General features: G+C 70.1%; 1 protein-coding gene across 1 annotated transcript; it reads left to right on the top strand.

Moving 5' to 3' along the window:
• The first annotated feature begins 947 nt into the window (after positions 1 to 947).
• Positions 948 to 7,895, top strand: LFNG (LFNG O-fucosylpeptide 3-beta-N-acetylglucosaminyltransferase). Its single transcript, XM_084886264.1, has 8 exons — positions 948 to 1,408; positions 4,800 to 4,848; positions 5,341 to 5,440; positions 5,739 to 5,892; positions 5,997 to 6,082; positions 6,438 to 6,603; positions 6,928 to 7,013; positions 7,145 to 7,895. The coding sequence occupies exons 1-8, from the start codon at positions 1,004 to 1,006 to the stop codon at positions 7,209 to 7,211; spliced, it is 1,113 nt and encodes a 370-aa protein (XP_084742390.1). The 5' UTR covers positions 948 to 1,003; the 3' UTR covers positions 7,212 to 7,895.
• The last annotated feature ends 5,522 nt before the right edge of the window (positions 7,896 to 13,417 follow it).

Raw genomic sequence — 13,417 nt, forward strand, 5'->3', positions numbered from 1 at the left:
TCCGGGCGGAGGGGGGATCAGACCCCCATCCCACGCTGGGGGCCCCTGGCCACTTCCGGCCCCTCGCCCCTCACCCTCGCCGGCCTGCAGGCCACATTCCTCCGCCCCTGCGCGTGCGGCGGCGGCCGGCCCGTGGGAAGGCGGGGCGGGGGGCCCACATCTGCCCGGCCGGAGGGACCAAATGGGCCGGAGGCCGCCGCCTTTCATCCGGGCGGGCGGGCGGGGCGGCTGGGGCTCCGCGCCACGGGGCGCCGGAGTCCGGGACCAGCCCCGGCGTTTGGCGGGGTCCCAGGAAACGGCCACGGGCCGGGGCACGGGTGCAGGTGCGGTCCCGGCACCTCCCTCCCACCTGCGCCCCGGTGGCCGAGCGCCTCCGGCACCGGAGACAGCCGCGCGGCCCGGCCTCAGCCCCCGCCCGCCCAGCGCCTGGGCCCGCGCGGCCGGGCAGGAAGCCGGGCTTCGGAGGGAAGCGCCTGCGGGGAAGCAGGGCGACCCTGTGGGGCCTGGGAGCGGGGCCCCGCCCCAGAGCCCGGTCCGCGGGCCCAGCGCACCCTCCGCGGCCGGACCGCAGGGTGCACCGGGCGCGGGCAGCCCGGCTTCCCCTTCAGGGCCACAGAGGCCCCGGGCTGCCCGCGGGGAGCCCCCGAGGGCGGGGCCGCACCGGGGCGCGGAGGCGGGGCCGCGGCGCCCTCCGCGGTTCCCAGACCCCCGCGGGGCCCACGTGGGCGCGGCAGGGCCCGGGGACCACTGGCGCGAGGCCCCGCCCCCGGAGCCAGGGAGCGCGTGGCGGGGGCGTGGCCGAGCGTAAGTTCCTCCCCGGGGCGTGGCCAGGCCCCGCGTCTTTAAGGACGTATGGGGGCGTGGCCTCACGGAAGTCCCGCCCCGGGGCGGGGCCAGGCCTGAGGCTTTAAGGGCGCCGGCCGGGCGGGGCGCCGCAGGACGCGCAGCGGACCGGGCGCTGGGCTCGGGGTGCGGGCGGCGCGCAGCGGGCAGCGCACCCAGGATGCTGAAGCGCTGCGGCCGCCGCCTGCTGCTGGCGCTGGCGGGGGCGCTGCTCGCCTGCCTGCTGGTGCTCACGGCCGACCCGCCGCCGCCGCCGCCGCCCGCCGAGCGCGGCCGCCGCGCGCTGCGCAGCCTGGCGGGCCCCGCGGGGGCGGCGCGGGCGCCGGGGCCGGGCGAGGGGCGCAGCCTGTCCGAGGTGCGGAGTCTGTCCGAGTACTTCGGCCGGCTCACCCGCGCGCGCAGGGACGCGGGCCCGCCGCCCGGGGGCGCCGCCCGCCCCCCGCGGCCCCCGGCCGAGCGGCTGGCGCCCCGCGACGTCTTCATCGCCGTGAAGACCACCCGGAAGTTCCACCGCGCGCGCCTCGACCTGCTGCTGGACACCTGGGTCTCCCGCCACCCGGACATGGTGAGCCCCGCCCCGGGCCCCGAGGGCCCGCTGCCCAGCGCGGCCCGGCCCGGTGGCCTCGTCCCTGCCGCCGCCGGGGGTGTGTCCACGCCGTCCGGCCCGGCCCGCCCGTGTGCCCGGCGGGAGCGCCGTCCCGGCCGAGGTGGACGGGGTGGGTCCCCCGGAGCCCAGGGCGCCGCGCAGACCTGCACCCGCCGCCAGGCTCGGGCTTGTAGCCCTGGGGTGCTCTTGCCCCCCGGCGTTGGGGTGCAGTCAGGGCGCCAGCACCCCAGATTCCGCCTGGGGCACCCACCCTGCGCCTCGCTTCCCTGGGGAGAGGCTTTTCTTAGAGGTGGATGGGGGCCTCGGCGCAGGCAGGGCTCCCCTGGCCGGTGCTGTATGGGATGGAGAACAGGTCCCTGGGATAACTGGAGCTGGCGGTGGTGGGGCCCGGGGAAAGAGCCCGGGTTTGGGGTGCTGAGCCCCCTCCACGGTGCAGAGGTGCTGGGTGGGTGTCTAATGCTCCACGCTGAGCATCCACTTCCTCCACGCGGCACGCCCCACGCCGGACACCGGCTCCGGGCGCGGAGGGCGGGCGGGGCAGCGTGCCCGGGGCCTGGCCGGGGCCTGGCGGCCGGGAGAGCCCGGGGACTGGCTGGGCATTCGGGGTGAGGGCCAGGGGTCCTCGTCTGGGGTGGGGCCTGGAGAAGACCCCTCCCTCTTCGTCCCGCCTCAGCCCCCAGGCCCAGACTGCCCGGCCCCGAGTCCCGCTCCGGGTCGGGGTGCTGCTGAGGTCATGACGAGGGCGAGGGGCCGGGGGCCGGCCTGGGGGGCCGGGCGCCCGCGGCGGCTCCTGGGAACGCGGCGTCTTTCCCAGCGGCTCCGGCGGGCGGGCCGTTAGGATTCCCAGCGCCGGGCGGCTCTCACGCCGGCCGCCGGGCAAGGTAACAAAGCCCCTTTCTCCCGGACGCCCAGCCTCTTGTGTGCCGCGCTGGCTCCATGGGAACCGCCGCGCTGGCCACTCAGGTTGCCTGGCGATGAGGGTCCCGGCCCCCCCATGGCTCTGACTGACAGTCCTGCCGGGCCGCCCGCCCGCCGCCCCTCCTGTGTGACCTCCGCCCCCGGCGCCTCCGTGGTGCGCCGCGCGGGCGCTCTGCCCGGGAGGGTCCCCGTTCCCGTCCCTGCAGAGGTTCCCGTCTCGGAGCCTCAGTCTGCCAGTCTCTGCAATGGGACGCCTTGCCTTCTGGGGTTGAAGAGGCAGGCTGCTTGGGCGCCGAGCCCAGCGGGCACTCGGGGGCAGGGAGGGGGCGCACGCCTGCCCCCAGATGTAGGGCTGCGCTTCCGTCCTGCCCATGACCCCCCCAGGAAGGGCCCGTCTGGCCCGGGCACAGTTCCTGTGGGCAGAGAGTCCGCCTCGCCTGGGCAGGGTGATTCAGACCCGCTGAGGGGAGAAGGAGGAAGTCAGGGCTGCGGTGGGGGAAACCCGGGGAGGCTGTGTGAGTCTGAGTGGGCAGCTGACCCGCGAGGGGCAGGGGGACTTCCTGGAGGAGGCGCCCTTCGAGCAGACCGAGCGGAAATGCCCAGAGAGAGCCGTCCAGGCCCCATCAGCACGGGGCGGGGGGGCCGCCCAGCACTGGCAGTGACCGGGGTCCGGGCAGCAGGGTCACACGGAGCCGGGCCCTGGCGTCAGGGTGAGGGGCTGGGCCTGGGCCCACGGGGTCCCCTCCCGGGCGCGGCGGCGGCGGTGGCAGCGGCCACAATGGAGGGGGAGAGCCTGGCATCCTGTGTTTCTTCGAACCGTGGCGCCGGGAACAATGCCGCTTCCTGTGGCCCCCCCTCGCCAGCCCTGCCGCCTGCTCTTCCTCCCCCTGCCCGGCGGTGGGGAGCGGGGAGGGGCCCCGGGCACCTCCTCTGCCCCGGGGTGTGCCCGGGCCGGGCGCCCCGCTCCGGCCTCGGTTTCCCGCCGGTGCCCACCTCGGAGGGCGCTCTGCCTGTTGGTTGGGCGGGAAACGGCCTCTGCGCGGTGGGGGGGGCCGCGCCCGTCCCTCCGCCAGCGGCTCTGATGTGGAGACAGGCCCTGCCCGCCCGCCCCGCCCTCCGGGCCCTCCCCGCCTGGCTCTCCCACAAAGGTGACTTTAATCTCCGTAGCCGCGGGCCCGGTTTTCAGGGTGGCGAGCGGGGAACAGGCCCCGCTTGATCTCATTAGGAAAGCATTTTCCTTCTAATCCGCGGGGCGTCCGCACAGGCCGGCCCAGCCTCCCACGGCATTCCTGGCGGAGCCGGGAGCCGGCGGGCGGGGGCCGTGCGTGTCTGTGCGTGCGGGCCCCGGGGTGTCTGCGGCTCCGTGGGGAGGCGGTGTGTGGGGAGGCGGTGGAGGGGGCCACCGCAGCCCCCTCAGCGCCGAGCCTGGGTCCTGGGCTGTGGCGCGGGGCCTGGGGCTGGGGGAGGAGCCGGCGCCAGGTGCGTGGCCCCCAGGTGGCCCGGGCGGGGTGTGCACGCGGGCCAGGCCTGCACACGCCGATCCGTGCACAGGAGGCAGCCGGCGCCTGGCGGCCGGAGGAGGGGAGTCCCCGGCTCCCGCTCAGCCCGGCGGTGCACCCGGCACGCGGCACGCGCTGGGCGGGCGGCGGAGGAGGGAACATTCCTCCTCCGTGTGCCGACCGGCCCAGGCCGGCCCAGCAGCCCCGGCCCCGCCCGCCCCCGGAGGCTCCGGCCTGGCCGGGCAGCCCTGCTGGCACAGGTGAGCCCTTGATGTGGCTCGGCCCGGTTCCCGCCTGCAGCCGGAGCGGGGTGCTGGCCGGCGTGCGGGGGGACAGGCAGGTGGGCAGGCTGGGGCGCGTGCGGCCGGCCGCCTGCTCCCTGCGGACCGTCTGTGTCTCCGGAGAAGGCGGCCGGCCCGCCCCTCCCCCGGGCCGAGGGCCCAGCGGCGGTTAACCAGGCCAGCTGTATGGAAACGGCCGTGCGGCCACTTCGGTAACGCCGCCCGGGCCCGCGCCCGGACAGAGCGGACGACGCAGTGACTCATCCTCCGGACCCTTTGTCCGCAGCCTTGGCAGCTGCCCAGCGGGCCTTTGTCCTCCGCGGATGGAGACTTGGCTTCTCGGAGCCTCCTCCAGCGTCCCCCTCCGCCCGCCCGCCCGCCCGGCCGGCGCTGTGTCAATAAGGGTGTGTGCCACCAGGTGCGCCGAGCCGGTTACCTGGCGCTGGCGGCCCCGCCCGGCTGGTGCCTGCACAGCTGCCGGTGGCCTTGGGCCCAGCTGTCGCCGTGGGGGTGGGGGTGGGGTCTGTGTAACCCCCAGCCCTCCTTCCACCCCGGCAGCTCCTGTGGGGAAACCAAGGCCCAGAGCAGGGCGGGGTGTGGGCGTGGCGGCCGGGGACACCGGGCGCCTAAAAGGCCCCTTTCTCCTTCCAGACGTTCATCTTCACCGACGGGGAGGACGAGGCCCTGGCCCAGCGTGTGGGTGAGCCTGGACCTGGGTGAGGGGCCCCGCTCCCGGGGGACGGCCCCCTCCCTCTCCCTCCCTGGACCTGGGTGAGGGCCCCGCTCCCAGCGGGGGAGGGGGGGGACGGCCCCCTCCCCCTCCCTCTCAGAGGAGAGGTCGGAGGCCAGAGCGGTTTACTCAGCGGGTCTGCTGGCGCCCGCCCCTCCGCCCGCCCCTCCGCCCCCCACCCCCGATTCTCATGCAGATGAGGCCCTTTCAGCCCCGGCCCTTTGAGCAACAGGTGGCCAGTGCTGGGAAAACCGCCTGAATGGCCGGGGCGGCCGGGGGAGGGGAGTGCGGTCCCAGGCCGGGTCCCCCACGGGGAGGGCTGAGCTGGGAACCCACAGGGGCGCGCGCCCCGGGACAGACAGACAGCCGCCCGCCCGCCCTGTCGGCCCTCGGGCGCCGGCCACCGCAGGCCCTGTCTCCGGAGCCGCTCCGCTCTGCAGCCCTCCCCTCCCCACCCCACAGGCACCGTCATCAACACCAACTGCTCTGCCGCCCACAGCCGCCAGGCCCTGTCCTGCAAGATGGCGGTGGAGTACGACCACTTCATGGCGTCCGGGAGGAAGTGAGTGGGGCCCAGGCGCGCCCGCCAGGCCCGCCCCGCAGCTCCCTGACGCCCCCCCGCCCCCTGCAGCTCCCTGACGCCCGCCCCCCTGCCCCCCGCAGCTCCCTGACGCCCCCCCCTGCCCCCCGCAGCTCCCTGACGCCCCCCCCGCCCCCCGCAGCTCCCTGACGCCCCCCCCTGCCCCCCGCAGCTCCCTGACGCCCCCCCCTGCCCCCCGCAGCTCCCTGACGCCCGCCCCGCAGCTCCCTGACGCCCGCCCCCTGCAGCTCCCTGACGCCCACACGCCCCCCGCCCGCAGGTGGTTCTGCCACGTGGACGACGACAACTACGTGAACGTGGGGGCGCTGCTGGGGCTGCTGGCCGGCTTCCCGCACGCCCAGGACGTGTACATCGGCAAGCCCAGCCTGGACCGGCCCATCCAGGCCACCGAGAGGCTCAGCGACAACACGATGGTGCGCGGGCCTGACCGAGGGGGCGGGGGCGGGGGCGGGGGCGGCCCGGAGCCTGCAGCCCGGGGCAGGGTCTCACCCCACCCCCCCGCCCCCGCCCCCCGCAGCGCCCCGTCCACTTCTGGTTCGCCACGGGCGGCGCTGGCTTCTGCATCAGCCGAGGGCTGGCCCTGAGGATGAGCCCCTGGGCCAGGTGAGTGCGGCACAGGCCGGGCGCCAGGGCCCGAGTCCGTGTCCGTGTCCGTGTCCGTGTCCCCGCATGTGGGCCTGGCTGGGGCCACCGTCCCAGCAGCAGGGGTCCCCAGCCCCACGTGCACAGGCAGGTTGAGGCGAGGTTCCCCCCAGTCTCCCCTGTCAGCAGGCACCGGGAGCCCGCACTCAGGCAGGGCCAGGGCCAGACTGCCGCACCGGCAGCTCCCGCTCAGAACCCGCAGACTGGCCGAGCCGTGGGGGGGCTCAGGGAGGGGGCGTCCGGCAGGCAGCCGGGGGGACGGCAGTGTCCACCCCCCGGAGCCGGCCGCGGCCCTCGCTCACACGCCCTCCCGCAGCGGCGGCCACTTTGTGAGCACGGCGGAGCGCATCCGGCTGCCGGACGACTGCACGGTGGGCTACATCGTGGAGGCCCTGCTGGGCGTGCGGCTCACCCGCAGCAGCCTCTTCCACTCGCACCTGGAGAACCTGCAGCAGGTGCCGGCCGCCCGGCTGCACGAGCAGGTATGGGGAGGGGCCTTACGGGGGCCAGGGGGCTCACGGGGGGCCGGGGGGCTCACGGGGGCCGGGAGGGCCTGCTGCTGCACCCACACCCCAGGCAGGTCACCTCCCGCAGGGCCCACAGACCCTCTGTCCACCTCTCCCGACACCCCCCTCTGCCTTCCGGGCCTCGTCCTGCACACGGGGTCTCCCCTCGCTCACAGCCCCTCGGCCCTTGTTCCTGGGCTGCAGAGTGCCAAGTGCTCACTCCCTTCCTTCTCGGCCTGAGGGGGGCAGCGGCCACATGGCAGCCTGGGGCCAAGGCGGGGTGTGTTCCCCTCCCCGCAGGTCACCCTGAGCTATGGGACCTTCGAGAACAAGCGGAACGCCGTCCATGTTAAGGGGCCCTTCTCGGTGGAGGCTGACCCTTCCAGGTGGGGAGCGGAGGCCGGGCCCGAGGGCGGCAGGCTGGACCATCGGGTGCCCCAGGCTGCCTGCGAGCTCAGGGGCCCCTGGTGCTGGGGGACCCCACCCCACGCAGACCAGGCCCCCTCTCTCCTTGCAGGTTCCGCTCCATCCACTGCCGCCTGTACCCCGACACGCCCTGGTGCCCCCACACCGCCAGCTTCTAGGCTTCCAGCCACACTGAGACCGTCCCGGGCCCCGTGGGGCCGCCCTGGCGTGGCGCTGGCGGCCGGCGGCCGGGCCGTGCCTCTGTGAGTGTACGTGTGCCCGCCAGCCGCTCTGCTCGGCGAGGAGCAGGCCCCGTCCGGCCGCGGCCACGTGAGGGCGGCTCTGGGGGGCGGGGTCCGTTGGGCAGAGGGGGTCAGGGCTCCCTGCCCGCTGAGGCCCTGTGCCCGGAGCCCCAGGACAGCAGAACCTGGACAGAAGCTGTGGCCGGAGGACAGTCCCCCCCAGCCTCGGGGTCGGGGTTCCTCCCTCAGAGTCTTGCCTTTGTCCCCGGATGAGGGGGCAGAGCTGAGCGTATTCTCTCCCCAGTGGAGGCCAGTCGCCCACAGTGGGCGTGTCTGTAAATACGTGGCAGTGTTTTTACTGCGCTGTTTCGGGGGGGTGGGCTGTGAGGAGTGGGTGTCCTTGTCTGTTCTCGGGAGTGGGGAGGGTGTGATCACGTGGCGTCACCTCCGGGGTCGAAGCTGAGGCACCGAGAGGCGCTGACTCTGCCGGCGGGGGACCTGGCCGGGCTGTCTGCTGCTGCTCCTGCCACCACGCAGCCGCAGGCGGAATGAGGGACTGTGCTCAGGGAACCCTGTGGTTGCTATGGTGACGTCCTGGCTGTGAATAAAGGTGCCCTCGGGCAGTGCTCCGGGTCCTGTCACTGCCTTCGCCAGCTCGCAGGGCGAGGAGAGGAGAGGAGGGCCTCGCTGGGGCCTGGCCGGCCTCCTGACGCCCTCACAGCCACAGAGGCCACCGCTGGCCGCACTGCAGATGGGGAGGCTGGGGAGCAGGGGAAGCCCAGGGCCTGGCAGCTGAGGTGTGAAGGGCTCGAACCCGGAGGCCACGCTGCCCCAGACCCTGGCCTCCCCGTGCTGGTCTCTGGGCAGCTGCATTCCAGTGCACCCCGCGCGCGCGCGCGCGCGCGCGCGCGCGCGCACACACACACACACACACACACATGGGTCCCAGCTGGAGGGGCTGCTCCTGGGACACACACACACACACACACACACACACCCCGCTCCTGCTCCGGAGCAGCGTGGGCAGCCCTCACTTCCTCTTCCTCCCGACCTCCCTGGGGCTCCCGCCTCCACTCTGCTCCGAGATCAGCCTGAGCAACACATCAGAAAGGAACTAATGCGCATTCACCCCCTGCCCACAACCCCTGGGGGCAGCGTGCCAGCACCACCCACCGGCCACAGCTCCGCCCGTCAGCCCTGCCGGTGCTCCTGGCTGTGGGCGCCCGGTGGGTCTGACCCCACCTTGCCGTGGACAGGCAGAGCGTGGCCTCAGAGGCCTTGGGACGGGCCCGGCGCAGTCACTGTGTGACCCCTGTGGCTGCTGGGCACCCGTGCACCCGGTGGGGAGCAGCGTGGGGTGGTGAGGGGAAGTGACACACAGCAGCTGCCGAGGCCGCAGCCCCCTTCCTGCCTGTGAGTCAGACCCGGCTCCTCTGGTAGCTGGCATTGCCCCACCGAGCTGGCAGGGCCTGGGCCCAGGTGTGGCCGATGGAGGCCGCCTCCGAGCTGAGGCCCCTCCCAGCGGCCCCGGGGCTCTGTCCTCTGCCTCCGGAGGGAGAGGCTGAGGGCCGCGGGAACGCCTCCGTCCACAGAGGGGCCGCCCACAGGTGCCGCGGAGGCGAAGAGGCCCTCGGCATGCCCACCCTCTGGAGGTACCACTGTCCCCACCGCACACACCCTGGCCTCCGCTCAGCCCGGCCTCTGCCTGGCTGACGCCTGTCAGAAACACCCCCCTCTGCCGGCTGGTGACCGCCTCCCGCAGCTTCCAGCTGCCAGGGCGGCGGGCCCGACGGCAGGCTGAGGGTGCAGCGGGGCCTCTGCTCAGCCTGAGCTGCTTCCCGCCTGCCCAGCCGGCTTCCCCGAGGGGGTCAAGTGGGAGCGGAAAGGCTCTGCTGATCCTCAGTGTGGAGGAGGGGCCCCAGCCCCGGCACAGCGGGCACAGGAGGGGGCTCCGGGCCCCGGCACAGGGGGCACAGGAGGGGCTCCGGGCCCCGGCACAGCGGGCACAGGAGGGGGCTCCAGCCCTGGCACAGCGGGCACAGGAGGGGCCCCGGCACAGCGGGCACAGGAGGGGCCCTGGCCCTGGCACAGCAGGCACAGGAGGGGCTCCGGGCCCCGGCACAGCGGGCACAGGAGGGGCTCCGGGCCCCGGCACAGCGGGCACAGGAGGGGCTCCAGGCCCGGCACAGGGGGCACAGGAGGGGGCCCCAGCCCCGGCACAGGGGGCACAGGAGGGGCTCCAGCCCCGGCACAGGAGGGGGCTCTGGGCCCGGCACAGCGGGCACAGGAGGGGCTCCAGCCCCGGCACAGGGGCACAGGAGGGGGCTCCAGCCCTGGCACAGCGGGCACAGGAGGGGCTCCGGGCCCCGGCACAGGGGGCACAGGAGGGGCTCCGGGCCCCGGCACAGGGGGCACAGGAGGGGCTCCGGGCCCCGGCACAGCGGGCACAGGAGGGGCCCTGGGCCCTGGCACAGCGGGCACAGGAGGGGGTTCCGGGCCCCGGCACAGCGGGCACAGGAGGGGCCCTGGGCCCCGGCACAGCGGGCACAGGAGGGGCCCTGGGCCCTGGCACAGCGGGCACAGGAGGGGCCCCGGCACAGCGGGCACAGGAGGGGCCCTGGGCCCTGGCACAGCGGGCACAGGAGGGGCTCTGGGCCCCGGCACAGCGGGCACAGGAGGGGCTCCGGGCCCCGGCACAGCAGGCACAGGAGGGGCTCCAGCCATGGCACAGCGGGCACAGGAGGGGCTCCGGGCCCCGGCACAGTGAGCACAGGAGGGGGCTCCAGCCCCGGCACAGGGGGCACAGGAGGGGCCCCGGGCCCCGGCACAACGGGCACAGGAGGGGCTCCGGGCCCCGGCACAGCGGGCACAGGAGGGGCTGCGGGCACAGGTGGGGCCCTCAGATCACACGCCTGCGAAGTGGGGAGGTAGAGGCAGCCTGGCGCCCAGGACCAGCCAGCAGCGAGCAGGGCCTTCCCAGACCTGAGGGGACCAGCTGGGCTGCACCCGGCCCGCCCTCAGGACGGGGGTGCTCGGGGAGCTGGAGCACGTGGGTGCCAGGCCGGCTGGCCCTCCGTCTGCCAGGCCTGTCTGCCCGCCCCAGGCTGGTGGGTGCCCTTGGAGGGCCCGGAGCACATGGGTTCATGGCAGGCGGCACCCAGGCCCTGGGGGCTGCCAGGTAATATGCTCACACAGCTCCCTGTACCCCCACCCCAGGCCACCAGGACCCTCCATGGACCAAACACCGCGGGCCTTTGGCGCCACCTGGCGGCCAGAGGTGGTGGCTTCGCCTTTCCCAGGACCGGGCCCTGTTGGAGGGCGCAGCCCCCAGGCAGGGAGGACAGACCCCTCCAGCCCCCCCCACCCTCTGAAAAGCTCACCTCAGGGTCCCAACGTGCCGCGGGGTCCAGTCCAGAGGCAGCCGGTCCTGCCGGCCCTGGCCTGGCTCTGGGGCGGGCTGCTCCTCTGTGCAGTGCTCACCGCTGACCCCCACCGGCAGCTGACCCCCACAAAGCAGCTATAGGGCCGCCCGGCCCCGGAGCCCTGACAGCCTGTCCCCAAGCCCAGCCCGGCCTCGTCCTCCGAGGACGCCGCCCAGAGCGTGCCCGCGACCACACGGCCTGGCGCCCCGTCCCCGTCCAGCTGCCGCCCACTGGTCCGCTGACCCCTCCCTGAGGCCCCTCTGCCTGCAGTCCCGGGTCAGGCTGTGCCCTGAACCACCTTCCCCTCCCCCGGCCTCCCCTCCACACCAGCTGGGCCAAGCTCTGCCTGAACCTTTCTCCCAGGCCTGCACCCCGCAGCACCCCCACAGGCACAGGCTCCCCTAACCTGAACCCCCTAATCCTGACACTAACACCCTAGCCTTAACCCTATCCCTAAACACTAACCCCCTGACCCTAACAATGTTCTGGGATAGGGTTAGGGTCAGGGCTAGGGATAAGGTTAGAGTTAGGGCTAGGGCTAGGATTAGGCTTAGGGATAGAGTTAGGGTTAAGAATAGGTTTAGGGTTAGGGCTAGGGTTAGGATTAGGCTTAGGGTTAGGGATAGGGATAGGGCTAGGGTTAGGGTTAAGAATAGGTATAGGGTTAGGGCTAGGATTAGGCTTAGGGATAGGGATAGGGTTAGGGTTAAGAATAGGTATAGGGTTAGGGCTAGGGCTTGGGTTTGGGATAGGGTTAGGGATAAGTTAGGGCTAGGGTTAGGGTTCGGGTTCAGGTTCATGTTAGTGTTAGGGATAAGTTTAAGTTTAGGGTTATGCATTGACCTGCATTAGGGTTAGGGTTAGGGTTCAGATTCAGGATGGGGTTCAGCCTAGGATTTGGGTGAGGGTGAGGGTGAGGGTAAGGGTCAGGGCTAGGGTTAGGGTTTCGGATAGGGTTAGGGTTAGGGTTAGGGATAGGATTAGGGTTAGGGTTAGGGTTAGGGTTAGGGTTAGGGTTAGGGTTAGGGATAGGGTTAGGGATAGGGTTAGGGTTAGGGTTAGGGTTAGGGATAGTGTTAGGGTTAGGGTTTCGGTTAGGGTTAGGGATAGGGTTAGGGTTAGGGATAGGGTTAGGGATAGGGTTAGGGTTAGGGTTTCGGTTAGGGATAGGGTTAGGGTTAGGGTTTCGGATAGGGTTAGGGTAAGGATCTAGGTTATGGATAGGTTTAGGGTTAAGACTAGCGTTAAGTTTAGGGTTTGAGATAGGGTTAGGCTTAGGTTTAGGGATAAAGATGGTGTAAGGGTTAGGGTTCTGGTCCTGGTCGTGTTATGTTAGGGTTAGGTTTTCAGTTATGCTTTGACCTGCATTAGGGTTCAGGTTAGTTTTAGTGTTAGGGTTAGGGTTTGGGATAGGGATAGGGTTTGGGATAAGGATAGGTTTAGGATTAGGGTTAGACTTAGGGCTAGAGTTGGATTAGGGATATGCTTAGATTTAGGGTTAAGAATAGGGTTATGGTTAGGGAGGGGGGGTCATGGTTAGGATTAGGGCTAGTCAGGGATAGGTTTAGGGTTAAAGTTGGGTTAGGGATATGCCTAGGTTTAGGGTTAAGGATAGGTTTACAGTTAAGGATAGGGTTAGGGTTAAGGATATGGTTAGTGTTAAGGTTAGCATTAAGCCTAGGGATAGGATTAGGCATAGGGTCAGGGGTAGTGTTAGGGTTAGGTATAGGGTTCGGGATAGGTGTTGGGTTGAGGGTTAGGGTTAGTGATATGGGTAAGGTTAGGGCTGAGGATTGGGATATGGTTAGGGTTACCATTATGGTTAGGTGTTAAGGATGGGTTAGGGTTTGGGTTAGTGATTTGGTTAGGGTTGAGGATTGGGATGTGGTTAGGGTTAGGTATTGGGTTGAGGGTTAGGGTTTGGGTTAGTGATATAGTTAGGTTTAGGGTTCGGGTTAGTGATATGGTTAGGGTTAGGGATAGGGTTAGGTTTAGGGTTAGTGATATGGTTAGGGTTAGGGTTGAGGATTGGGATGTGGTTAGGGTTAGGTGTTGGGTTGAGGGTTAGGGTTCGGGTTAGTGATATAGTTAGGTTTAGGGTTCGGGTTAGTGATATGGTTAGGGTTAGGGATAGGGTTAGGTTTAGGGTTAGTGATATGGTTAGGGTTAGGGTTGAGGATTGGGATGTGGTTAGGGTTAGGTGTTGGGTTGAGGGTTAGGGTTCGGGTTAGTGATATAGTTAGGTTTAGGGTTCGGGTTAGTGATATGGTTAGGGTTAGGGTTGAGGATTGGGATAGGGTTAGGGTTACCATTATGGTTAGGTGTTAAGGATGGGTTAGGGTTTGGGTTAGTGATACGGTTAGGGTTGAAGATTGGGATGTGGTTAGGGTTAGGTGTTGGGCTGAGGGTTAGGGTTCGGGTTAGTGATATGGTTAGGTTAAGGGTTCGGGTTAGTGATATGGTTAGGGTTAGGGATAGGGTTAGGGTTAGGGTTAGTGATATGGTTAGGGTTAGGGTTGAGGATTGGGATGTGGTTAGGGTTAGGTATTGGGCTGAGGGTTAGGGTTCGGGTTAGTGATATGGTTAGGTTAAGGGTTCGGGTTAGTGATATGGTTAGGGTTAGGGATAGGGTTAGGGTTAGGGTTAGTGATATGGTTAGGGTTAGGGTTGAGGATTGGGATGTAGTTAGGGTTACCGTATGGTTCAGTGTGAGGGATGTGG

Source organism: Pipistrellus hanaki (assembly GCF_964339955.1).
Source record: "Pipistrellus hanaki genome assembly, chromosome: 5".
In the NCBI taxonomy this organism is placed as follows: Eukaryota; Metazoa; Chordata; class Mammalia; order Chiroptera; family Vespertilionidae; genus Pipistrellus; species Pipistrellus hanaki.

Coding starts and splice junctions, on each gene's coding strand:
- LFNG (XM_084886264.1), top strand. CDS start 1,004: ATGCTGAAGCGCTGCGGCCGCCGCCTGCTGCTGGCGCTGGCGGGGGCG. Junction 5,441..5,738: donor TTCATGGCGTCCGGGAGGAA/GTGAGTGGGGCC, acceptor CCCCGCCCGCAG/GTGGTTCTGCCACGTGGACG. Junction 6,083..6,437: donor AGGATGAGCCCCTGGGCCAG/GTGAGTGCGGCA, acceptor GCCCTCCCGCAG/CGGCGGCCACTTTGTGAGCA.